Source organism: Miscanthus floridulus, chromosome 17 (genome assembly GCF_019320115.1).
Source record: "Miscanthus floridulus cultivar M001 chromosome 17, ASM1932011v1, whole genome shotgun sequence".
Lineage (NCBI taxonomy): Eukaryota > Viridiplantae > Streptophyta > Magnoliopsida > Poales > Poaceae > Miscanthus > Miscanthus floridulus.
Window position 1 is genome coordinate 31,673,663 of NC_089596.1, and position 27,953 is coordinate 31,701,615.

General features: G+C 45.6%; 2 protein-coding genes across 2 annotated transcripts; both read right to left on the minus strand.

Annotated features, from left to right (window-relative positions):
• Window positions 1-22,367: 22,367 nt before the first annotated feature.
• On the minus strand, window positions 22,368-22,793 carry LOC136515495 (protein SMALL AUXIN UP-REGULATED RNA 12-like). The gene has a single exon (XM_066509067.1). The coding sequence runs from the start codon at window positions 22,791-22,793 to the stop codon at window positions 22,368-22,370; it is 426 nt and encodes a 141-aa protein (XP_066365164.1).
• A 4,218-nt stretch (window positions 22,794-27,011) lies between these two features.
• LOC136515497 (uncharacterized) lies at window positions 27,012-27,722 on the minus strand. The gene is made up of 2 exons (XM_066509068.1): window positions 27,467-27,722; window positions 27,012-27,319 (listed from the first exon to the last, which is right to left on the minus strand). The coding sequence occupies exons 1-2, from the start codon at window positions 27,720-27,722 to the stop codon at window positions 27,012-27,014; spliced, it is 564 nt and encodes a 187-aa protein (XP_066365165.1).
• Between the last annotated feature and the right edge of the window lie 231 nt (window positions 27,723-27,953).

A 27,953-nucleotide genomic window follows, 5' to 3' on the forward strand; every position in this document is an offset into this window, starting at 1 on the left:
AAAAAGAAAAAAGGAAACTGGTGTTGTCTTGAAATTAGATTTCAAAAAATATTATGATAAAGTAAGCTAGAATCTCCTATTTAAATGCCTAAAAGCTAGAGGTTTCTGTGAAACTTGGTGTAATGGATCACTTAGGTTGTGACTGGAGGTACTGTGAGTGTTAGACTCAATAACACAACATGCAAGCCCTTGCATTGAGAGTCATAAGGGAGTTAGATAGGGTGACCCCTTATCCCCCATCCTCTTCAACTTTGTGGCAGATTACTTAACCATAATGGTTCACACAACTCAAAGTGAGCAGTTGTTTTCTAGCTTAATTGATCATACTATTCCTAATGAAGTAGCAATACTATAGTATGCTGATATACTACAATATGCCTAATGAATGATGTGGAGGGAGCCAGAAACATACTATTACAGAATTGACTTTCACTGCTAGCCCATGACTGCCGGTTTTTGGCTAACACCGGTAGTGATAGGACTAACCGACAGTGATATTCAGGTCATCACTGCCGATTTTAGCCATGAATCAGCAGTGATATTGGGTCATCACTATCGGTTTTTTGGCTAAAATCGGCTGATGAGAGTCAAATATAGGGGTATGTTAAGTCCCCGAGAGATAGGCCCCTGACCGAGATACCCCCCGACCGACATCTCTAGGATCGCTCGGGGGCTATACCCATCAGGTACGCTCACGCGTACCCTCCAGTCAGAGGCTGGGTGAAGCCCGAGCTTGCCCACTATCTCGGCCCAGAGCTTAGGGGCTCGGCAAAGCCCTGAGCTCCCGACCGACCGAAGCCTGGGCTAGGCCACAGCCCAACCCCCACCCCAGCTAGCAGCCAGGCCAACAACCGACGACTCCCCAACATCGACTGGCCCATCGAGCATCCATGGCTCGGGGGCTCCTCAGCGCTGCCTCGACCGATGGGCATGCGGTGCTATTGCCTGTCCCTCTGACAAAGTAACATAGGTGGCATGACACAAGAGGACAAGCCTCTCTACCGGCTCCAGGGGCATCGATGCTCTTGGGCCCGCTCGTTAGCCTCCGGAGATAGGCGCCTTCGCCACCAAGGAAGCCTCAAGAAGGATCACCTGGTGGAGGTCGGTCTGAGGGGACAGCCCCTGGTGATCAAGTGCTAGGACATTAGAGGTGTTAGGCGGTGCCCGTAGCTCTGCCGACTACACGACAAGTCGAGGTCCATCCACACCGCAACAGCACCGTCCTAGACCCCGGTGCATGTAGGCTATAGACTGTAGCTTCCAAACTGCCTTGTACCTAACCTTCCTCAGGATATAAGGGGAAAGTTGGCTCCCCTAGAGGGGAGGACGCTTCTTCCACCTTCAATCGCTAGGAGGCTGGGCAAACGAGAGCTCAGCTGAAGAATAGTGCAACCGAGAGGAACACCAGAGTGTTCCTCCCAAACGGCAACCTAGCAAAGAGCGAGGAACGTTTCCTTTACTCATCGGGGCATCTGAAAGGTCCTTGTGTGGTTTTGGTAATTGAGTGACAACCTAGGTGGACTAATTGTGTTTATGTGAGATACACATGTGATTAGTCCACAGGTACATATATGTGAGCAACATATGCCATGAAGGTGAAAATGTCTTGGAGATGTTGCAAAGCTTACACATGTGATGATGAAGGAGCTTATTGCACATGAGACATGACATTGAGTCATGTGATCAAGGTGGAGAAGATCAAGACAAGACTTGGCTTGATGGACTAGTTGCAAGCTTGAAGGGCAAGTCGGAGGCTTTGGAGCGATGGACCGCGTGGCGGTGAAGCTTGAGCAAGACTTGGCGCCGATGGACGAAGGCAACGGTGAAAAGCAAGTGAAGTCAAGATCAATGAACCAATATGATCACATGATGATATGAAGTGGATCATATCATTGTTGATCATGGTGGTGCATGTGTTGCATCGACATTGGAGGAGATGGAATGGAATACGCAAGGCAAAGGTATAACCTAGGGCATTTCATTTCACCGGTCATAGGTGTGTAGAGAAGTTGATGACCGGGTTTAGGATAGATGGCTGTACTATCAAGAGGGGCAAACTTGTTTGCATATCGGTCATCTAGTGCCACTCGAGTGATCTAACTTTGCATCATCGCTAGGATCGGGTGGCGTGGTAAGTTGAGTGGCTAATCCTTTGGAAAATGTTTGTGAAAAGCTAATACACATACACATGGTGGTGCACACTTGGTGGTGTTGGCACATTTGCAAAGGAGAAGAAGTTAGAGTTGTTGTGAATCAACTTAGAGAAGAGAAAAAAGGTTTTTCGGTGTACTCTGAACTATAGGATAGTCCTTGGATTGGAATACTGTTTTGATCCATTGTGATTTAGATCAAGTATGCATGTGGGATGTGTATCCCTCTGAGTAAGCTTTCTAAAATGTCCAAGATCATCGAAATCAGAGTTCGGAGCTAAGAGTTATAGCCATTTTAGCGCTGAAAGGCCTGTGACCGGACGCTGGCACGAAAAACGACCGGACGCTCAGGGTCTGCGTCCGGTCAGCATCTGCGAGTCCGGTCACAGCGTTCGGTCAGTGTTTTATCGTGTCCAGAAGCGACCGGACGCTGGGAGAGTCTGGTCAGTGATGACCGAATGCGTCCGGTCGCTGAAAAACATCGCTGGAACCTCTCTGTAAGTGACCGGACGCTGGGTCCCAGCGTCCAGTCATTATGACCTACGCGTCCGGTTAGTACGCGCTTTGCCTAGTGAAGGGGTAACGGCTATTTTAGCCCTTGGGGCTATAAAAGGAGTGTGTGGCTAGCCTTGGGCTGGTTGCTGAGCACCCTCACGCCTATGTGGCTTGTGTAGGAGTGCTTGGATGCCCTCTAACTCACTTGTGCTTGCAAGAGTGTGAATCGATTGCGAGTGAGTGTGATTCTAGTGCGTTGCATTGTGAGATTGCATCGAGTGGCACTAGGTGATCGAGTTGCAAGCCAGTGGTGCTTGTTACTCTTGGAGGTTGCCACCTCCTAGATGGCGTGGTGGTGGTCTCCGTCGAAGCCCACAAGAAGCTTGTGCATTGCTTTGGAGAAGAGCTTTGTGAGGGGCATTGTGCTCGCCCCGCGGGAGCCATGAAGAGCAACTCTAGTTGAGCGTGTCATTGAGCTACCCTCACTTTCGGGGTAGGTTCTTGCGGTGCCCGACGTGCGGACTTGGCGGGTGATGCCAATTAGCCGCCGAACCTCCAAGTGAGCGGTCAACACAATGGGGACATAGCGTGTTGGCAAGCACGTGAACCTCAGGAGAAAATCACCGTGTCAACCTTGTTCTTCCCGTTAGTTTGCAATCCCCTTACACAAGCTTGTGATTACTTTTATATACATTGTGCTTGTGTAGTTGCTCTTGTAATTAGTTAGCTTGTGTAGCTCACTAGTTACCTTCTTGCTTGTGTAGCATAGAAGTAGCTCCCTTGCGTGGCTAATTTGGTTTTGTGTAACCTTGTTAGTCACTTTGCTTAGTTTGTGTAGCTAAGTATTTGCGCTCTCTAATTTGGCATTGGTTGCCTTGTTATTGAGCATTGCTAGTGAGCTTAGTTGGCTTTGTGCTTTTGCTTATTAGCATGTGTAGGAGCTCCCTCATTGCTTGTAATACTAGTGGCATAGGTTTGTGTGACCTTGCTCCTAGAATTGGTTAGGTGAGCTCTAGCTAGCCCGGCCCCTTTGTTGCTTAATTAGGATCTTTGCAAGGTGCTAGAGAACATACATAGAAGGGTGTAGTCTTGGCTAGACCGATAGTTTTAATTTCGCACTTGTTTCGGTTAGCCGATGTGATTAAGTTTTAGAAACAACTATTCACCCCCCTCTAGTCGCCATCTCGACCCTACAGCATCGACATCACCGTCGATGAGCCATAGGATAACACCGAGCAATCCCTTGCTAAATCTCTCTCTGCTCTGTTGTACCCCCCGATTTGGGTGCTCTTGAATGCAAAGAACTACTCACTGCTAGACGTAGGGCCTTCGAAGGCCTGAACCAAGATACATCACCGTGTCTAGTCATGTGTTCATGAGTGCCCTAGCCACTGGAGACCCACACTCCTAACATCCGATTAACAACGATGCTTGCCGCTGTTAAGGACCCACGACATCGACAATGATACTATCACTTTCGGTTCGTGGTTTGAACGGGCAGTGATAGGCTGCACAAAAAACTTCATAACTCTCTCATATGATGTCCGATGAAGATGAACTTTATACCAAAGTTGTGGTACTTTTGGAGATCTACAACTTTGTAATTCAATATTTTTTTATTTGTGATGATTTTGATGTTCAAATATGTATCTTAATATTTTATAGAGTTAATACCAAAAAAGGATCTTGGATGAAGAAACAACCAAAATAAAAGTTGTACATCTCGAAAAGTTATGCAACTTTGTAGTTCACAACTTTTTTATTTAATGTTTTTTGATGCTAAGTTATTTGTTTCACAATATTTTATAATAGTTAATACCAAAGGAATCCATATGCTCTACAATCATAAGTGAGTGTGTAGTTGTAGTTACGGATCTCGGATGGAGAAGAGACCAAAACAAAAGTTGTAGATCTCGAAAAGTTATGCAACATTGTTGTTGACAACTTTTTCGTTTGAAATCATCTATCCAATGAAAATTACATTTGAATTCTCACATTTGAAATTCAAATATTCGAAATGACCTCGGATGGAGAAACAACCAAAACAAAAGTTGTAGATCTCGAAAAGTTATGCAACTTTGTAGTTTACAACTTTTTCCTTTTGAAATCATTTATCCAAGGAAAATAATGGACAAATTTCCTCACATTTGAAATTCAATTCAAATGACCTCGGATGGAGAAACGAACAAAATCAAAATGGTAGATCTCGAAAAGTTATAAAACTTAGTAGTTGACAACTTTTTATTTGAATTCGTCTAGGGCCCCAAATACTCATTTCAAAACCGGATGAAGATAGAGGAGGACGAATATCCCAAATAGATACAAGTGTCTTACATGTGGAGTGGTTAGAGGATGAACGCACGAAGCCTGAGGTCGTGGATTTGAGTGCTGCTGGCCACAAGGTGTGCGAAAAGTCGCTTGACTTGTATTAAAAAATGAATTAAATGTGTCGCTAGGCGGTGGAGTCTCTCCTAGTATTAAAAAATTGCTATTTTTCAGCTCTTTTTCATCTTGTTTTTCAGTTTTCTAAAAACCTTATCACTGTCGATTCTAAAACCGGCAATGATGAGCCCCCCCCTCATCACTACCACTTTAGTTGTACCAGTTCAAAAACCGACAGTGATGAGGTTTTTGAACCAGCAGTGATAGTCCGTTCTGGGGTAGTGATATGAAGCTTTTACTTTATCTTTATGAACTGATGGCTGGCTTAATGATAAATTTTAATAAAAGTGAAATTGTAATGATCAATGATGAAGATAATCTAGCTCATATATATGTAGATATCTTCAATTGCCAAATTGGTTATTTTCCCATTAAGTATTTAGGGGTGCTGTGAGCCCGAGCAGACTTCATGTCATTGACTGGCTACCCCTAATGGAAAAGAATCTAAAAGATTGGACATTTGGAAGGGAAGTACCATGTGCATTGCTGGAAGATCCACCTTAATCACTGTCAGTTTAAATAACAGCCCCATTTATCATATGTCTTTGTATTTTTTGCCTAAAACTGTTGCCAAAGCACTAGATAAAACTAGAAGGACTTTTTCTGGCAAGGAGGCCATACAAAAAGAAAATACCACCTGGTCAAATGGACCAAGATATGTAAAAGCAAAAACAAAGGTGGGCTAGGTTTAAAAGACATTAGAAAAATGAACCTTAGACTTTTGTGCAAATGGTGGTGGAAACTTGAAAAACAATAAGGTTTATGGCAAGATATTGTGAAGTTTAAGTATCTAAGAAGTGACTCAGTTTGCACTGTGAAACACAGGCAAAATGACTCACTCATCTGAGCTGACTTGCTCAAGATAAGAGAGATTATCTTCAAGGAAGAGTTATTGAGGTCCACAATGGATAATCAACTCTTTTTTTTGGCATGAGGCATGGATATATGATAAGCATTTAGGCTACATACTGATCTTTTCAAATTATGTGAGCAGAAAAACATCACTCTGTTTCAAGTTAAATGTGGTGAAATACAGTTATCTTTCATTAGATGGTTAGTTGATAATCTGAAATCTGACTGGGATAAAGTCCTTGCTGATGTTTCTCAATATCATTTTAAACATGGTGAAGATTTTGTTAAATGGAAATTTGGAAATAAAGGCTCTTTCTCTATGCAATCTGTCTGTAATGCAATGACCACTAATGAGAATGGGCCCTTGTTTAAAAATATATGGAAGGGCAAGAACCCTGCCATGATTAAAATCTTTATGTGGCTAGTTGTAACACATCACTTGGGAAGGGGCTCCATGGTGGCGGCGGCTAGGGTTGAGGAGGGGAGCTGGGGGCATCGGCAGGGGGAGAGGAGTGGCGGTAGGTAGAGAAAGGGTGGTGCAGGGAGGAGGGAAGGGGAAGGATAAGCTTGAGGCTATTCTTTCTTAATTCTAAAGGATACAATGCCTCTTTATTTATAGTCCCAAGTAGACTTGCATCTTAAGTAATCTAACAAGGGAAGTCCTTATAGATTTAGACTCCTATAAATCTTATCTAATCTATTCCTATTTTAATTCTCTCCTTTCATTTATTTATAGTCCCCGGCGAGAGGGCACCCTCGCTGGGCACACCCCCCTCCTGGGTGGTGCGGTTGGCCTCCCTGTGGCCGTCTTGGATGGGCCGGGCCCCTCCATCCGACGTGTTACATCACTCCCCCCTCTCCAATCAGCGTGTCCTCGCGTTGAATCACTGTCTAGTCATTGATGCCGTGGCCTAGGAGCCTGCTGCCCCATGGTATCTCTTCGATCTAGATAAGGAGATGCCCTAGGGTGTCATGAACTTGCTCGGTGTTGACGTTGTTGTCGGAGAAGATGAAGCAGTAGTGGAAGGAGCCGAAGTAGCCGGAGACATAGTAGCTATATGGTGTGGAGCCCATCATTGGGTCATGGGCACAACGTGCTGCTACCAAGGTGGTGCCGGGGAGGATACCTAAGAAGTGCAGCGTTTTCAAGACCCATGGAGGTCGTGGAAACGAGTGTATCTAGCCGACATCAACTTGTCCTGTTATGCGCCTGTAGAATGTTGTCGTGATCATGGTCGGCGGTGTTGTGGTGAAGTGTTGCAGGGTGCCGAAGAGGAGGTCGCCCATGTCATAGTTGGACGGGGAGATGAGTGGGTGGCCATCAGCATGCAGCCTGCTATTGCAAATGTCCTCAACGATGAGGAATTGTTGGCCATTGTTGTCGAGGAAGACGACCGTTGCTGATGGTAGTATGCGTTGCCGCTAGTCTTCTAGTAGTAGGATGCTTGAGGGGAAGGCTTGCTTGGACAAAGTAGACGTTGCTATGTGGTGGCTGACTGCCAGGAGATGTGGAGATGTTGTTCCCAACATTTCCAATAGGTCCTGCAGCAATGGGGAGGTTGCCAATATGTAATAGCGGTCGTTGTAGTGAATGATACCATGCTGTAGTGACCAAGCTGGTGCCGTTGCCTGGATTTCAATGGTGGCAGAGATGATCTGGAGTTCGCGCTCGTCCGTGGCGGCCAGGTAGAGCTATGTGAGGATGTTGGGGTCGGTGGTGTCGTCGGTGTATGGGGTCGCTCTAGTGGTGTAGTCGACCGGTGGAAAGGGGGCCCTTGCCAGGGTGTGGTGGTGTATCGTAGCTATTGCAGGAGGTGGCGTGGAGTTGTACTCCATCTTGCGGGTGTCCGTAGCCGCTCCGATGTTGTAGTCGATCCGCAGAAGGAGCGCCATTGCCGAGGTGTTCTTGGGTGTTGGTGCTGCTATAGGAGTGGTTTGTGCTGAGTCGCCGTCAACTTCTTCCTCCGTTGGGTCATCTAAGTCAGTGTTGGTGTCAGTGTATGGGGTGCTTTGCGTGGGGTCAAAGGTGGTGTGCGCGAGATTCTCCTGTGCATGAGCAAGGATGATGGCTACCTCCATCTCTCGTAGGTGTGCTGGGCAACCGCCGTCCTGAGCGCATCTTGAAGGCCGGTGACAAAGAGGTTGACTTGATGAAGCTCGCTGGTGATGCTGACATGTAGCACATAGGCGGTGGAGCTGTCGATGTAGTCGTCCATGGTGCCAGTGTGTCGGGGTGGTGCGAGGTCGCCGATCGCGTCCTGGTTGATGGGTGGACCGAAGTTGCAGACGATGTCCCAGTTGAAGATCACCCATTCATCCATTGGCGCATCCTTCATTAGGCAGATGTACCATAGCTGTGCTACCCCTATGAGATGAAAAGCGCCATACCAGACTTGCTGATCATCAGACATGTGGTGCAGCTTGAAGAGGAGTTGTAGTCGAGACAGCCATGATAATGGATCCATGGAGCCATCGTACGTCGGGGTTGTTAGTCGAACTGTGATGGGCTGCTAACGTTGAAGTGGTGCTGGCTTTGATGATGGAGTCATAGGTAGTGGCATTCCAAGGGTAGGTACCTGCTGTGCCGGTGACTTGATGGCCGGCTAAAGAGGTTGGCATCCGACCGGAGTTAGTGGAGCAGCCTCATGGTCAACGGGAGGCTGCACGACAGTTGCGTGGTTGGTAGGTGGCCGGCCTAGTGGGGGGAAGCACGGTGATAGTGGGGGCTGCGGTGCTAGTGGTGCTGCGCACAGGTTGTCCGACGCTTCTAGGATGATCTCTAGGGCGTTGGAGGAGTGGGGTTCGTCCATCTTGCTTTTGAGGTAGGATTTGCTGGCGACAATCATGATGTTCTTTGTCTCTATTGCAGGGTTGTCGATGGCAACTTCTTGATCCAATCTAGCTTGGACGCCAGTGATGGCAGCGTCACCATATGGAGCCATGCTTGCTCGATGGCTTGCAGATGCTTGTCTAGGTTGATGAGTTGGCGATGCATCTCCTCAAAGTTTTTGCGGAGGTCGTTGACGAGGCCCTGGATCAGCTGTTGTGCACCGGTGGTGGTGGAAGCCATGGATCGTCTGGTCTCTGGATACTAGATGTCACTACTACAAAAACGGTTTTTAGCAACGGGGGCTTTTTTTGTAGGGGCGGCTCCACTACCAACCGCCCCTACAGTGGGTGAGCTCGGGTCCCATGATTCTAGCCGCCCCTACAAATCTAATAGTAGGGGCGGCTAGTGATACGAGCTGCCCCTACAAATGGGGTAGATTTGTAGGGGTGGCTCACTCACCAGCCGCCCCTACTGTTCGATTTGTAGGGGCGGCTCAATCACCAGTCGCCCCTACACATGTCTGCTGTATAAATGGCTGTAGCCCGCTTCTTCCTCCTCGGGTCACTCACTCCAACCCATGAAAAAAGGTAGGGAGGCCTTGGGCACCTCCCAAAAATTGCTCTACTAAGGGTGGAAGGTTTTGGTCTCAAATCCTTTGGTGGAGAGGTTGTAGAAGGTAAGAAAATGCTATTCCACACTTTTTTTTGAAGTTTTAATGGTTGGTTAGTGAGTAATTAGAGTTTTGCTTTTCTCTCTCTTCTATGGTGCCTGAGCTACTTATGAAGCAAATTAGACCCAAGTTTTGAATGCACTAGGGTAAATTAGGTAGGGGAAAAAGATCATACCCTTATTTGGTCCATGTTTCTTGATTTTAGTGAATAATTAGTTAGTTTTATGGATGTTTCATGTGCATGTAGATCTAGATCTAGGGTTTGGTTTTTTTATTAATTTCGTTTTTGTAAATTTATGTTTGATGAAATTGGACTAGGGTTTGCATGAAATATATTGGGTAAAATATAATTGTTGCTAATTGTTGTCTTTGAAATTGTTTATTGTAATCAACAAATATGTATTTTAATTATTTATGGATAAATGGGCATTAATTAATTTTCCTCTACCATGGTGTGTTTGTATGCTTCATGTAATTATACTTGATTTATATTCATATATATCTGAAGTATATACAATTATTCTCAAGTAATTATTAATTTGATTCATTTTTATATATATCTGAATAAGTAGTCCTTTAATGTTTGTTTTGTTGTTGTTGTTGTAAAAGATGGAGTATAGGAACTCTTGGATGTATGGTTCGTTAAGGTTCAAGGCAAGTTTCCATGAAGAGGTGGATAAATTTATTGAAGCCGCAGAGAAGCATGCAATGACGTTGATAGAGAATAAGGATACAATTATTTGTCCCTGTAAAGATTGCAAGAACCGTATGGTATGGACAGATGTGACTATCATCAGAACACATTTGATTATGCGAGGATTTGTTGAGGACTACATAGTGTGGATTCATCATGGTGAAATGGTTATTGTTAACGACGAGGATGAGGAGGAATACGACGATGAAACCCTAGAATCCCTGTCCCAATATTCAGCAGAGCTTGATGCACAAATGAATTCCGAGTTTAACAACGAACAAGGTGGTGATGCTGGTGGTTGGGATGGTAACGACGAAGGTGGTGCCAATAATGATAGTGGAGCATGTGTCGGGGATGAAGATGATTTGGAGGACATGATTCGATCCCGTGGACTAGAGATTTTACTAAAGAGCCCGAAAGGTCTAGAAAATTTGAAAAGGGTGACAAAAGCATCGAAGGAGACTGTGTATGGTGTTGAAAAGGGTTGTCCGACATATTGGATATTGCTACATTTTGTGCTTGAGCTACTCATCCTGAAGGCTAAGTACGGCTGGTCAGACTGTAGTTTCAATGATCTATTGCGTCTCCTATCATGGGTGCTGCCACAACCAAACTCAGTTTCTACCAACACATACCAAGCAAAGAAGGCCATAAGTCTATTGACAATGGGGGTTGAAAAAATCCATGCATGCCCCAACCACTATATCCTTTTTCGTGGCAAAACATTCAAGTCACTGGATAAATGTCCCCGGTGTGGGGCTAGCCGGTACAAGAACAATGACCTTTACGGTGGGGACGAAGCCTCCATGAGGAAAAAGAGGAATAACAAGGGTACAAAAAAAGGTGGTACAAGAATCTCAGCCCCTAGAGGACACTCCATTAGGCAACGATGCAAAGCAGAGAAGAATTCCTGCCTTGGTAATATAGTACCTGCCAGTGACCGACCGCTTGAGATGTATCTGCCTAAACCCTAAAGAAGCCACACTCATGACATGGTGGGATGATGAGCGCAAGGTGGATGATGATAAGATTGCACACCCAACTGATTGTAGTCAGTGGCAAATGATCGATGAGAAGCACAAATAATTCAACGATGACCCAAGGAATGTATGGTTTGGCTTGAGCACCGATGGAATGAATCCCTTCAATGAGAGGATGAGCGACCATAGCACTTGGCCAATGATCTTGACATTGTACAACATCCCAACGTGGTTGTGTCAGAAGAGAAAGTACCTTCTCCTCACTATTCTTATTTCTGGCCCTAAACAACCAGGCATTGATATAGACGTGTTCCTCGAGCCTTTGATGCAAGAAATGGAGATGCTATGGAGGCATGGGGAGCCGATGTATGATGCGTTTCAAAAGGAGGACTTCACATATAGAGCAATAATATTTGTTACTACCAATGATTACCCCGCGCTGTTTGCTTTGTCTGGACAGATCAAAGGGAAGACGAGATGCTTGGTTTGCTTGGATGGTACTGCATGGGTGTTCCTGGATGCATCCAAGAAAATAGTTTACCTAAGGAACCGATGCTTCTTAAAGACAAGTCACAAGTATCGCAGCAAATTGTTCTTTAGATTTTATGACAACACCCCGGAGATTGAATCCCCTCCAGAGAGACGTCATAATGGAGAACACGTGTACAGAATGGTGAAAAACATACGCTTCATCTATGGAAAGAAGAATTCGGATGGGATGAACAGAGATAGAAGCACACCTCCTGTTGAAGGCGTATCTTTCAAGAAACAATCGATCTTCTTTCAATATCTGCCTTATTGGCCAGACTTGGAGGTCCCCCATGCCATTGGTGCTATGCACGTGCAGAAGAATGTCTTTGAGAGTCTCATTGCTACCTTGATGGACACAGGCAAGTCAAAGGATGGTCTGAAATCATAGAAAGACATGGTGTAGCTAAACATGATGCCACAGCTTCACTCGATACCTGAGGCTAATGGAAAATACACTCTACCTGTGGCGTGCTTCAACCTAACACTAGAAGAGAAGAGAGTTATATGCACTTTCTTGAGGGGGGGTCAAAGTCTCGACTAGGTTTTCAGCAAATGTGAAGAAGCTAGTGTCAATGAAGGACTTGTCAATAACACACTGCAAGGCTCACGATTGTCATGTGATGCTGACAGTGTTTCTACCTATTGCAATCAGGGCTATAAAGCCAGATTTCTTAAAAATGGCCATCACCCGCATGTGCTACTTCTTTTTGAAGATCTCATAGAAGATGATTGGTAAGCAAGAGCTGAGTGACCTACATGAATTTGTGGTGGAGACACAAAACTAACTAGAGATGTGTTTACCTCCTGCTTTTTTTGATATAATGCCACATCTCATGATTTACATGGTTCATCAGATACATGCGCTAGGCCCTTGCTACTTGCATGAAATGTGGTCCTACGAGCAGTTCATGTCGGTTCTAAGTCGATACGTGCATAATCAAGCATACCCAAAGGGCTCCATGATAGAGGGTTACAGTACTGAAGAAGTTGTCGAGTGCTATTAAGAGTATCTAAAACTACAGAAAGGGATTGGTAAACCCGATTCTCGTCACAAGGGTAGGCTAGCTAGGAAGGGCACTAGTGAGTCGGGCGCATTACAGTGTCTTGCAGAGTACACAACTGATGCAATCGTACATTGATGAACACATGGCTATCATTATGTCGGAGAGAAATGGTCGTTCAGATGATTGGGTCATGAAACAGCACAAGCAACGAATAACTACATGGTGGAAGGACCAAAACATACCACCTGGAGATACCATAGACTCTATTACCATCAGTAGGTTGGCAGAGGGGCCATCGAGACAAGTGACATCTTGGAAAGCTTATGACATCAATGGGTATACGTACCCACGCAAAGGATAGTAAATATGTGAACCAAAATAGCGGTATTCGAATAGAAGCTCTTGATGGAGTGGGGCAAAAGATCTAATACTTTGGTATCATTGAAGAGATATGGGAACTTGACTATGGAAGGGATATAATGGTGGCCCTGTTTCGATGCCGCTGGATCAAACAACACCAACTGAACGATATTGGATTGAGAGTCCTGGACCTCAAGAATCGAGGCTACCAAGATGACCCTTGGGTGCTCGCTTCACGTGTCACATAAGTTTTCTATATGCCTAACCCACAAAGTAACCTCCCCTCGAAGAAGAAGACAAAGCACATGGTTACCTTTGGGAAACAGCACATTATCGGAGTTGATGGCGTGGATGATGTTGAAGCTTACAATAACTATGATGAGATGCCGCTATTCACAGACTTTCCTAAGAAGATCAGTGTTGTGGAAAAGAACCTGCCCAAAGACATATTGCCATGGGAACGAAAAGGTGTCAAGGGAAAAGTCGTTACAGCGGGCTAGCTAGTTGTTGAACGTGGAGTGTTTATGTAAGTGTGTGTTTGTAAGACTTCATTTATGCATGTGTGTGAGACTATATATTTATGTATGTGTATGAGACTATAGATTTATGTATGTATGTGAGACTACATTTATGCATGTGTGTGAGACTATCCTTTGCAACATCTAGATGAACCTATTGCAACATCCACTCTATGACTACTAAAACAGCTGTAACACGAGACACTTCAAACCTGATTTTCAACCATTAAATGATTTCAGCTGAAAACTGATGAATACCAAAGTTGTATAACTCATCAAGATCTACAACTTTTATTTTGGTCATTTCTTTATCTAACAAAGTGATAGTAAACATTGTTCACAAATCAACATGTCTCTCGTATAGTTCATGAAACTATGACTCATATGTGAATTTATGAACATTGTTTACTAATACTTTATCATATGAAGAAGTGACCAAAATAAAAGTTGTATATAGTGATGAGTTCAACAACTTTTATGTTCACAAGTTTTATAGTTGAAATCACTTAAGCTTTTAAAATCTTGTTTGAAGTTGCCATTTATTGAAATTTAAAATTTCAACTATTCAAATTTGGTCAAATGAAAAGATGACCAAAATAAAAGACGTAGATAGTGATGTGTTCAACAACTTATATGTTCATGACTTTCTTAGTTGAAACCATTTAATGTTTCAAAATCTTATTTGAAGTTGACATTTATTGAAATTCAAAATTTGAACTATTCAAATTTAGTCAAATGAAAAGATCACCAAAATATAAGTTAGAGATCTTAACGAGTTATACAACTTTGATATTCATCATCTTTACAGCTGAAATCATTTAATGGTTGATACTCAGGTTTGAAGTTGTCATTTTCTGAAATTCAAAATTTGAATTGTCCAAAATTAGTGACAAAGATAGATGACTAGACTAAAATGGTAGAGCATGATTTTAGAAACTTAAAAAAAAACCATCACATTTAGAGTTAGCATGAGAGAGAAAAACTAGTTACAAGCTTTAGCCACAGATTAAAAAGAGAAATCACACTTGTTCATCATTGATCATCATGAACAGTTATGATTTTTCTTTTTAATCTTTGGGTAAAATTTGTAACTAGTCTTTCTCCCGCATACTAACTCCAAATGTGATGATTTTTTTTCTAATGTTTTTTAAAATCATGCCCTATCAAGTTACTGTGTTGATTTGGTCATTCTTTTCATTTGACAAAGTTTGAGCAATTTAAATTTACAAATTTTAAAAAATGATAACTTCAAACCTGATTTTCAACCATTAAATGTTTTCAGCTGAAAAACTGATGAATACCAAAGTTGTATAACTCATCAAGATCTACAACTTTTATTTTGGTCATTTCTTCATCTGACAAAGTGATAGTAAACATTGTTAACAAATCAACATGTCTGTCGTATAGTTCATGAAACTATGAGTCATATGTGAATTTGTGAACAATGTTTACTAATACTTTGTCACATGAAGAAGTGACCAAAATAAAAGTTGTATATAGTAATGAGTTCAACAACTTTTATGTTCACGACTTTTTGAAATCATTTAAGGATTCAAAATCTTTTTGAAGTTGCCATTTATTGAAATTCAAAATTTTAACTGTTCAACTTTGGTCAAATGAAAAGATGATCAAAATAAAAGTTGTAGATAGTGATGTGTTCAACAACTTTTATGTTCATGACTTTCTTATTTGAAACCATTTAAGGTTTCAAAATCTTATTTGAAGTTGACATTTATTGAAATTCAAAATTTAAACTATTCAAATTTGGTCAAATGAAAAGATGACCAAAATATAAGTTGTACATCTTGATGAGTTCTACAACTTTGATGTTTACAAAATTTTCATTTGAGGTCATTTAGTGTCCTAAAATTCTATTAGTTGTTTTGAAATTCAAAATTTAAATTTTTAAAATATTATTTTTGTAAAGAAGAAAATATAAAATTATATCTATATATATAATAAAATTGTTTATATATACATATATTTATATATATATAATAATAAACAAACTAATATATAAATTTACATTGTTCTTTATATATGAATGAATTACAGAATTAGTAATTAAAATAAATTGAAAAATATTTGTAGGGGCGGCTAACTCAGGAATCTCCCCTAAAAATCGATTTGTAGGGGCGGCTAACTCAGGAGCCGCCCTACAAATGCCCTCCAGTATATAAGCCAGAGCCCCAAAAATATTCTAAGTCAGGGTGCATTCTTCCTTTCAGACGGCCGTCAGGCTGCCGAACCCGCCGCCGCCCACCACCGTGCACGCTTCCTCTCACCGTGCCCACCACCGTGTGCTCTGGCAGTCCTCCCCTGAGCTTCCTTATCTCCGTCTTCCTTGGCTTCGATCGCTGCTGGGACCCGCTACGGAACCCTAGCCGTGGGCGACGCTGTTCCCCACGGCGACTAGGGTTTCCGTCGCCGCGCTCGTCGTCTTGCTGTGCCTCGCCGCCCCTCCGCAGCCTCCCCGCCGGCGGCCCTCACCACCACGTCTCCCTAGGGTGTCCGCCCGCCTTGCCCTAGGGTCGCGGCCGCCCTCACCACCACCACACGCTTCCCTAGGCTCGCCACCGATGGCTGCAGTAGAGAGGTGGGGACAGGATTGGTGGCAGGAGGCCTGCCCTTCTGCGCTTGGCCTTGTCGCGGAGGAGGGAGTGGTGCGCCTACAGGTGCTCGTTGTCCTACAGGTATGATATCTCTGCCTTTGCCTACTCCTCATCTACATCAGTGTGAATCACTAGATTCATCTTCCATCATTTTGGCAATAGGTAGAAGCGTTCAAAGTTATCAATTCCATGCATGGTTCTTAAATCCCTTGATTGATTAAATTATATATTTAGGGTGTAAGTGAAGCGTTACTAGATGTAATGAGTTGATGAAAATTCAATAGAGGAGGGCATTGGCATGTACCTTGCTGTTGACTTGTGACCATGAATAATATTTTTATTGAAGTGAATGCCTTGGCCCTGGCTCATGGTACCTGCTTCAGATTCTTGTATCATTGAGATCTCTCTTGAGCTGAAGCTATATGTTTTTTGCCACAATATAATTTAATCGCCCATTAAGATCTGTCATCTATTCACAGTCATGTTGATTTGTCCTGTTAAATAACATTACACTGCAATTTATAGTTCAGTACGCTAGTATTATTACATAGATTCAGTGTACATTTATATATCCCATAGAATCAGCATATCTATTAGCCTGTAGAAGTACTGTATGTGTGACCTTGTATGTGTGACATGTTGCTTTGGCGGAAGCGGCACATGTAGCAAATTTATTGAATAATTGAATAGTGTATTTAATCCCCCTGATGGTTTTCTTGCTTATCACATACTTGTTTCAGAGTGACACATTATAGATCTATCAAGTAATCTTTTCTGCTGCTTGCTTCAGATTCATCAGTTTGTGTATATGCTATTTCTTAGGTGAGACTGTTTGCGTTAAACTGATAAGTTAGGAGAATGTTCATGTTATTTTTTAAACCCTGCTGAGTTATGACTTGAACTGTGAGGAACATGCTACAGATATTAAGATAGCTTATTACTTTAATTAGTTATGCCAGTGCTACTACTATTGTTATTTTTACTGGATATGCCTTTTTAAGTAGTTATGGCAAGTTGCAGTCCAAACAAATCAAAGTCCTGTTACCTATCTAACATTTTTTTATCATGTTACCTGACTACCACCTGATGCTATGTGAATATGCTATCGTGTTGAACTAGTTGCTGGAATGTGTTGCTCGTGATGAGGCAAGGCTTTGGTTAATTTTTTTATTTCAATTGGATTTCATTGGCCATGTTTGGTGATACTTTCCGTAAGAAGTTGGGCTGCAGTACTCTTTCTAAATTTTCCTGCTTGCCTGTGTTATCTACTGCTAGTATTACTGCTAGTACTACTGATATTCCTATGTATTACTATGCATCCCTATGCTCTCCTACTGCTAGTACCATTGTTACAGAACATACATTCCTAATATTGGTCGCAAGACAGCTGTCTAGCTGGTCAAGTGCTTGTGCTTGTCTCTGCTTTATTTCTGAACCAGTGACATAGCCTGCCTCTGTATTTGCCATTGCCATCTAACTGGAACCACTGATCTAAAATGGTACTACAAATCTGTATTTGCCACTGCTAGAAGTTATGCTTCCATAATCTAAAAAAATATCAGCTGGCTTTTATTCTAACATCTTCATCGGCATCACCTTATATCGTTACCATTAACCTAAAATTCTGAAATACACCCTTTTCTAGCACTCCTAGTCCAAACTAGCAGCTTCCTCCTTGTGCTCAGTTGCAATGAAGTTGTATGTCATATAGTCTGTTTTGGTTCAACTAATTAAGAGTAAAACCATTTGAGGAAATAGTTTTGTCTCTTTTCCAAATTTCAGTATCCTGTTAAACCCTGTTCAACACTTGTCATCTTCACCTAGAACTACATCATCAGAATTACTAGAGAAAATATGATTAGAGTCCCAAATATGCAATTTTCTCCCTTCTGAAATTGCTATTTGTCCTGATCACATAGCCAAACATCAATTTCTGAAATTGGCACATAAACTCACCATTGGCATCACTTCTGAATGCAATTATTCCCAAACAAGAGGACATGTATAATTCAGCCATCCACTACAGTATGGAATAAGCCTTCTTTTTTTTAAAGATTAGAATGAGCCTTGCTTCTCGGCATGGGTTTTGGTACTCCAGTGAATTGCTACCCACATATATTTGCCGCTTTGATACAAATGAAATAGGACAAATAAAAAAGCACATCCTGGCTACCTAATCACTGTAGTAGTGTAGTCCACACTGACCTGGCTTGGCTTGCTGGTTGCTGCTGCTCTCTACCGACTTGTGGCCTGTTCAACACTTGTGCTGACCAAGTTACTAGCTTACTGTTAGTACTAATGCTAGTACTACTGATACTACTACTACTACTACTACTATTGTTGTCTTACTACTACTACTATTGTTGTCTTACTTCTACTACTACTCCACTACTTCTACTACTTACTATTGTTGTCCTACTATTAATACTAGTGCTGTCCTACTACTAGTACTACTGGTTGTTGTTTTTTCCTATGTATTAAATCCCTGGTACTATGCATTACTATGCATCCCTATGTATTAACTTGCTATTTTTGTCCTCTCTTTTGCTCTCAGATCCTGTCTTTTGCCATCAGCTACTGCTCTATGTTTGCTAAGCAGCTGTTGCTTTTTTTTGCCAAATCTCCCCTCTCCTCTCCTCTCCTTTGTTTTGCCGATGATGAAATTGTCCAAGTCCATACATTATATGGAATATGAGCTAATGATCAAGAACTTGTGAGGAACTTGGCATCATTAGTAGCCGCCCCTACATTACCTTCTCCTCTCTTCTCTATTATGATGCCTTGATGCTCCAAGTTCATGATCAAGAACTTGTGAGGAACTTGGCATCATTAGCAGCCGCCCCTACATTACCTTCTCCTCTCTTCTTTGTTATGATGCCTTGATGCTCCAAGTTCATGATCAAATGATGATTGGCATGTTTCTGAGGCCTCTACTACTGCTACTACTCATTTTTTTGATATATTATTGTTTTATAGGACTACTTTGGTTTATAGACCTTTTTAATTTCTTATACCTTCTCACGTACCTAAAGCACACTTTCTTGCATCTACTTCTACTCTTCTCCATGAGCTGTCAATGCTGATGTTGCTTTGTAGACCCTCCTCTCCTAGTCCTACTTCTTCTACTCTTCTCCTCTTCTGTTCTCTGCTTCTACTTCTTCTACTCCTATCCTCTCCTGTTTCTCTACTATAACTGTTTTCCTTGACATAAATTTAGGAGAAGATATGACCGAACTCCCTTTGTCGGATCTGTCAAATAATTATGTGTATGATCTGGGCTTCCAACCAGCATTGGGGAGGGCAAACCACCCATATCCAAGCATAGTAAGTAACATGTTTAAAGACACCTCTATAGATATTTTGTTCTGATATATATATAATTCTTAAATATAGACAATTCATCCTATACCATGGTTCAGAGAGACACTCTCAAATTTTGGGGTTGATTTCCTCAATGTTGATACATTCTCTATAGATGGTCGAATCAAGCAATGTCGAATTGGCTTTTCTATTCTCGCTAGGGACATTCTCTATAGATGGTCGAATCAAGCAATGTCGAATTGGCTTTTCTATTCTCGCTAGGGCGGGTAACCAACAAGGTATGGTTTTATACATCGATAGGACGAGCAGCAGTCAACCTCATGACATTACTGCACAAAAATATGATGTGCAAGCATGTTTAAGGGCACTTCAAAATATTTGGTACAATATTCCTACATACTCCTCCATGAGGATTGCTGCTTTGAATGTGGGCCTCCACCACAATATTGGACTGTTTTCTGCAAAGCTTGCTGAGGACAACATGAATGATGTGGCCAGTCTCATAACTTATATCCAGATTAATTGTTATGTCTATATATATGCATGGTTCTGATAACCACATTTTTTTACAACACTTATAGATTCATGAGAACGACGTAACATACACAAGTTGTAGCTTTGAAGCCATTTTAAACCAGGCCATGTATCACTTGGGTCGTTATAAATAGGAATATGGTGGCCCTGTTCTCACTTCAGAGGGAATCCAGGTAAAAATTCTTGTGACTAGGAGTGAAGGTTCTCGACCAATGCTGATCGTCGTCAGTAGACCTTGTGAACGATCTTGTGAAGCAAGGGAGAGTGCACTAGTAAATACATTGCGCTACATCAGTGACATTTTGGCATATGAAATGAATGATCTGCACTTCTCCGAGTACGTGGTACAACGTTAGAAAATTCTAGGAATCATGGTGTCTATTTAATAATGGATTGTATATATTCTTGTGAATTGGACTTGTAATTGTAGTTCATATAATACTCTTATGCTTGTGGTCAGATTTAAATTATATATGTTCTGGTCAGATTTGAATTATTTATGCATATATATATTATGGTCGAATTTGAATTGTAAATTTAAAATTTTTTGGCGGAAAAATGTACTGTAGGGGCGGTTCTAGACTGAACCGCCCCTACAAACATGTATTATAGGGGCGGCTGGTACTATAGCCACCCCTACAAATCGATTTGTAGGGGTGGCTAATAACACCAGCCGCCGCTACAAATTGATTTGTAGGGGCGGTCTGGGAACCGCCTTTACAAATGCATGATTTGTAGCCACGCTTTGGTAGGGATAGCTGGCCAAACCGCCCATACAAATCATCTAGAGCCGCCCCTACAAAAGGTTTATGTAGTAGTGTGTAACACGTCACTTGGGAGGGGGCGGCTAGGGTTGAGGAGGGGAGCTGGGGCGGCGGCAGGGGGAGAGGAGCGGCGGCAGGCAGAGAGAGGGAGGCACAGGGAGGGGGGAAGGGGAAGGATAAGACTGAGGCTATTCTTTCTTAATTCCAAATGATACAATACCTCTATATTTATAGCCCCGAGTAGATTTGCATCTTAAGTAATCTAACGAGAGGAGTCCTTATTGATTTGGACTCCTCTAAATCTTATCTAATTTATTCCTATTCTATTTCCCTCCTTTTCTTTATTTGAAATCCTCCGGATACGGGTGTCGGCGGCGCGGTGAGAGGGCGCCCTCGCTGGGCGCGCGCCCCCCTTCCTGGGTGGCGCGGTTGGCCCCCTGTGGCCGTCCTGGATTGGCCAGGCCTCCTCATGGGCCCTCCATCCAACGTGTTACACTAGTGCATAACAATGATATTTTAACTAAAGGCAACTTGTTGAGGAGAGAGACTATGGAAAGGTAGTCCCACTTGTGGTTTTTGTGACCAGGATGAATGTATGCATCATCTGTTGTTTTGCTGTGCTAATGCCAAAGTAATCTGGGCAACTTTTGCTATATGTTTGGGTGCTAATGATATTCCTGCCTCACCTGGACAATGCTGGAGTTGGTGTAAAAAGTGGATACCAAATGGTAAAAGTTCTCTGGAGTTGGGTTTGCTGCTATCTGGTGTGCTATCTGGAAGAATAGGAACAAGATTTGCTTTGAAGGCGAAAAGTGCTAAGAGCGCCCTTGAGATAATTTGTCACGTGTTTGCTCTCATGTGCTCTTGGGCAGGTCTATTTTCTGAAGATGAGAAGAAGATGCTGATTAAAGGTGTCAATGCCATGCTTAAGATTGAAATCAAACTACTGTGTGGCCTTTTGTGGGTGTTAGTTGGTGCTGCTGTGAGGACTAACTTCATCCAAGATGCTGGGAGAGATGGTGACGCTGATCCAGCCCCTTCCATCTGAAGTCAAGAAGAATGATCGTACTGCTGTGTGGCCTTTTGTGGGTGTTAGTTGGTCGCGAGCTGAGTGTAGTTCCAACTTGGGTGTTTGGCAGTAGTTAAACTGTTTGCTTTTCTTTCTGTGCTATTCTTGTTGGCTCTGTGCTCTTGCTGTATTTTCGTTATTCAGTAATGGAAATGGGTATGAACTCATTTTACAGCTATAGAGTTGTATTTTCGTTATTCAGTAATGGAAATGGGTATGAACTCATTTTACAGCTATAGAGTTGCGAGTATTATTATGTTTGTCATACTTTTTCTCTCTCCAAAACAAAAGATCTCGTTTTTTATGAAAACTATTAATTTTAAAGCCTGGTAATTGACACGAAGCGATATGATCATCATTATATACACGATGAATCGATGATCGATTGCCCTCGTGGTTTTCTCGTCGTGTAAACCATGATTAGCATCATATATACAAGACCATGCATCGGTACATACCTAACTGTATGATCGAGTTCGCGCATGCAGAGTTTCTCTGTGCTCACCGATCCTAGCAACCACCGGGGAAGACCTTGGGTTCATCATCCTGTATCCCGCGGCGCGGGTCTTACTGAAGCTCCGCACAAGCCGCAGATTGGCGACGACGACACGGCCGTGCGGACCTCATCTTCGTCTCCACCGCGATCGCCGTGTTCCATGTGCCACAGGACGTCGAGGAACGCATCGACGTCGCACGGCAGCGCAAGCGGGCCCCGGGCCATGTGCCCGTACTCGTGCTCGGCGTCGTCGAGGAGGCGGCGGAAGAGAGGGTGGGAGGCGTACTCCGCGCGCACCACGAAGCGCACCCGCTCGGGACCCACGTACACCGGGAAGCACCCGGCGACCGCCGGCGACGACCGCGCCCGTCCGGCAGTGCCGATCTGGTTCAGCTTCAGCCCAGACTTGCACCGCTCCAGGGTTCTTGAGATCAGGCTCTTCCTTGTGGCTCCCTTGCTCGGCGCCGCCATGCCAAGGACCAACACGCGCCTTTCGTGGGCACCGAGATGTAGGAACCAAGGGAAGAAGATGGTGCGGAAGTAACTAGTGCATGTTGGCCCACAGGATCATCGGCTCAGGTGAGAGAATCACTCACCAGTCTTACCGAGCATCCGCTAGGGTTGCCGAGCATCCATTAGCAGTGCCGACCACGAACAAGCGTTGTCCATCTCCACACACTATGTCTTGAGCTAGAAGAAGAAGGGAGAACAGAGCATGCACGCACAATACAAGACACCAGCGTTGGCCGAAGCCCTGTCTGTGAGATGGCAAATCCGAGCTCTCTTTACTGAGTTGCCGTGGTAGTCTATTTATACAACTCTATCCATCTAGTCCTAATACAGCGCACATGCTGTAACAGTGACTAGATAACATACAGGGCTGACTCTGCGCCGGCCACTGCATGTGCCTACAGTGCTGCAGGTGACCAGTTCGGCGCCTGCACCTGCAGCGGCTACAGTATCACAGCAGGGGGCTTTTTCGGCGGCGCCTTCCCCTTGCTGTGTTCACACAAGGTAGCAGTAGATTATCTAACAGTCTTTCCCTAATCCTACTGCTAATCCTTGTAACCCCTCCATGCCGATCATCTCCTTCAGCTCCGTGAGTCGAAGACGTCTGAGCAGCTTGGTGAGGACGTCAGTGAGTTGCCGACCAGTTTCGACGAACTCGATGACGATCTGCCCTCCATCGACACTATCCCTAAGGAAGTGGAACTTCACGTCGATGTGTTTACTCCAGTCGTGCAGAACCGGATTCTTCGCGGGGGCGATGACGGGCTGGTTGTCCACCATCAGTGCTGGTGGGTGAGCTTCCACACCGGTCAGCTCGCCCAGCAGCTGGCGTAGCCACACAATTTGGCACGCCGCTATGGCCGCCGCTACGTACTCTGCCTCGCACGTAAATAGCGCCACCACCTTTTGCTTCAGCGACAACCATGAAATTGGGGCCGACCCGAGGAAGACGAGCACGCCAGAGGTGCTCCATTGCCCGTCGATGTCCCCCGCCATGTCTGCATCACTGAACACAGTGAGTTGTAGGCTACTCCCGCCGTTCCTTGGGAAGATGATCCCATGATCCACAGTCCCCTTGACGTAGCACAGTAGCTGCTTCACCGCAGCCCAGTGATCCTCTCTGGGATCCTTCATGAAGCGACTGACGTGGCCCACGGCGAACGCAATGTCCGGCCTCATGTGGACTAGGTAGCGTAGACCGCCGACGATGCTCCGGTAGAGTGTTGTATCCACCTTCGCTGTGGTACTGGCCTTCGTTAGCTTCAGCCGCTCCTCCATCAGAGTCACGCATGACTTACATTCAGCCATGCCGCTCCTCTCCAATAGCTTGGAGGCATACGTGCTCTGACCGAGCGTGAGTTCCTCCTTCCCCTATCTCACCTCGATGCCGAGGTAGTAGGAGAGTGCGCCGAGATCGCTCATTCGAAAAAGAGCTGCCATCTCACGCTTAAAGCTGTTGATATCCTCCGTGCGTGCGCCAGTGATGATTAAGTCATCTACATACACGTTGACGACGAGCTCCTCCTTCCCCCGTTGCCACATGTAGAGCGCGTGCTTGGTTGCGCACCTTTGAAACCCAAGTTCGCCTAGCGTGGCGTCAAGCTTGGCGTTCCATGCTCGAGGGGCCTGCCGTAGCCCATAGAGCGCCTTGCGCAGTCGGAGCACCCTGTGCTCCTCTCCCTTGACGACGAAACCTGGAGGTTGCCTGACAAAGACCGTTTCCGCTAGCTCGCCGTTGAGGAAGACCGATTTAACGTCCAAGTGATGGACATGCTAGTCCTTTGCTGCTACCAAAGCAAGTAGCAAACGGACCGACTCCATGCACGCTACTGGCGCAAAGACCTCCTCGAAGTCTATGCCCTCGCGTTGAATAAAGCCTCGGGCGACGAGGCGTGCCTTGTGCTTGACAATGGCACCGAGCTCGTCCCGCTTGACCTTGTACACCCACTTTAGCCTGATCGGACGACATCCTGAAGGTGGATCGACGAGCTGGAAAGTCTCGTTTTCCTCGATCGCCTTCATCTCCTCCAGCATCGCTCGTCGCTAGTTTCCATCGCGCTCGGCAAGCACAAACGTGGGTGGTTCCTCAGCACTGACGAGTAGCAGCTCTGCGTCATTGAGCAACCTACCCACCAAACCTAAGGGACCTATGCCACCGACAATGTCGTCCAGCCTACGGAACCGCACCTCCTCACCTTCGTGGAAGGCGTCCATGAACTCAGTGATGTCACTTGGAGGTGAGGCAAACTCGATCGGCGTCGATGGAGTTCCCTGTTCCGCCGGAGTGCTTGGCATAGCACCTTGAGTGCTCGGCACTACTTCTAGACATTTCGTCATAACTCCTGTAGTGTTCGGCCACACTGTAGGAGTGCCCTGCCTCAGTCTTGGAGTGATCGACACCACTGTAAGACGTCTTGGCTCTGCCACGGGAGTCCTCGACACTTGTCCTGGAGTGGTCGCCACCACTGTAGAACCTCCCGGCACCACTCCTAGCGTGCTCGGCATCCCTCCAGAAGTGCTCGGCATTCCTCCCGGAGTGCTCGGCATCCCTCCCAAAGTGCTCGGCACTGCCCCAGGAGTGCTCGGCTCTACCACCAGAGTGCTCGGCACTCCTCCTGGAGTGCTCGGCACCTCTTCCCTAGCATCTCCACCACCGTGGATGACCAAGTGTTCGACGATGAAGGTGTTGGTGAAGCTGTCAGCTTCCCCCGTGCTCGGTCTGCTCTAGTCCCAAGCCGCCTCCTCGTCGAACATGACGTCGTGCGAGACAAGCACCTTGTCTCCATGTGGGTCGTAGAGGCGGTATGCCTTGGTACCCTTCGCGTAGCCTAGGAACACCATGGGTGTGCTCCTATCCTCCAGCTTGGTGAGGTTCGGCTTTGTCTTCCTGACATGGCCGATGCAGCCAAATGTTCGGAGGAAGGACACGCTTGGCTTGCGCCCATACCAAGCTTCGAACGGCGTCTTGCCTGTTAGGGCTTTGGTCGGAGATCGGTTGAGGATGAACACCGCCGTGGTCACTGCCTCACCCCAAAACCTTGCCAGCATGCCTTTGGCCTTCATCATGGATCAGGCCATGCCGACCACCATTAGGTTTCATCTCTCCACCACGCCATTCTGTTGTGGCGAGTACGGTGTGGTGTGGTGTTGCCCCACACCCTAATCTATGCAGTACATAGCAAACTCCACCGAAGTGAATTCGCCGCCGCGATCAGTTCTCAGCACGCGGAGCTTCTTGCCGCTCCGGCCTCCACGCACATCTTGAACTTCTTGATCGCCACCGCCGCATTGTCCTTGCTCGTCAGGAGTTGCAGCTACATGTAGCGACTGCAATCATCCACAAGCAGGAGGAAGTACCACCGACCACCATTTGTAGTAGGTGTGATCGGTCCGCAGAGGTCGCTGTGAACAAGCTCGAGAGCGTCTTTCGCGCGATACTTGACCGCCTTTGGGAAAGGTAGCCTCCTCTGCTTCCCAGCCAGGCAGCCGTCGCACAGCTCGCCTCTGTGATTGATGTGGGGTAGCCCTCGGACCATCTTCTCCAGCCGACCAAGCGCGTCAAAGTTGAGATGTCCGAACCGGGCATGCCACATCCACGGTTCCTCAGAGTGCCTTGCTGCCAAGCATACCGGCTGCTCTATCTTCAGGTCGAGCAGGTACAACCGGTTCAGGGACCTCTTCACCTTGGCAAGAAGTCGCTGCTCCTGGTCCCTGATCCTAAGGACTCCGTCCTTGATCAGTACCTTGCTACCGCGCTCATCCAGCTGACCAAGGCTGATGATGCTAGATGCAACTGCGGGATGTAATATACATCCGTTAGCGCGTAGTGCTCCCCGTTCTGGCATCTGAAGATAATGGTGCCGTAGCCACCCTTGAGCCGTCACCAAACTTCACCGTACCAGTAACATCGCTGTCGAGCTCGAAGAAGGATGCCCTAGAGCCCGTCATGTGGTTACTGGCGCTAGAGTCCAGATACCACTGTTGCTCCTGGTCGGCGCCCACACATCCGAGGTGAACTTGGGCGCGTGGTTCGTCGAGGTTGACAGTTTTCAGGGCCTTCCCAAGTCATTTCACCGTCGTCGCCTCAGTCTTCTCCTCGGCCTCGATGTCGTGCAGTGTACAGAATGTTGCCATCTGGATAGTGGCCTCATCCTAATCATCGGCTTGCGCCAGGTGAGACTAAGCCTTCTTCTCCTGCTTGCGATTTGGGCACTCCCGTGCCCAATGGCCCATCTTCCCGCAACACTGGCAGGCATTGGGGTTGACCTGCTTCTTCTCCGAAGAAGCCTTACCGCGATGCTTGCCATCGCCACCGCGGCTGGAGGAGGCTGCCTTCCCGGAGTTCCTCAGAGCAGCCCACTCCTCTTCCGTCAGCAGGAGTTTCCCGCTGTCCTTCGTTGCTGTTGCCTGCTCTAAGCGCTCGTCCACCGCCCATAGACGGCCTATCACATCCTCAATGGTGAGGGTGGACAAGTCCAGCATCGTCTCTATAGAGAGAGCGATCTGGATGTACTTTGCCGGCACGAAGTGGAGGTACTTGGAGACCGCCTCCTCTTCGTCGATGGTGATGCCATGGCTCTTCAGCTTGCTGATGAGCGTCTACGGGTGGAGGGAGAAGTCCTCCACCATTTCACCATCCTTGAACTTGAGGTTGGCGTACTCCTGCTTCAGAAGCTGGGTCACCGCCTTCTTTGCACAGTCGGAACCAACGCGCATCGCCGCAATAGCCTCCCACGCCTCCTTAGCCGAGTTCTTTGTCCCCAATGCCTCCCTGTACTCCACCGGTATAGCAGCGAGGATAGCCTCCAGCGCTGACACATCATCTTCTTCAATGTCGGTGCCCTTGTCAACAGCATTCCAGAGCTGTCGGGCTCTGAGCTTGACCTTCATGGTCACCGACCACTCTCCATAGTTGGTGTGAGTCAGCGTCGGCCAACTGGTGCCGCTGACCTCCCGCACCGTGCGAACGACCTTCGGTCATGGCTGGGTAGCCACAGCAGTGCCACTGCTGTCGCCCATCTCCGAACCGCCCGTCATCGCCAGCGGTTAGTCTGGCGACGGCGCTTGTACGGCTCTGATACCACTTGTTGGCCCATATGATCACCGGCTCAGGTGAGAGAA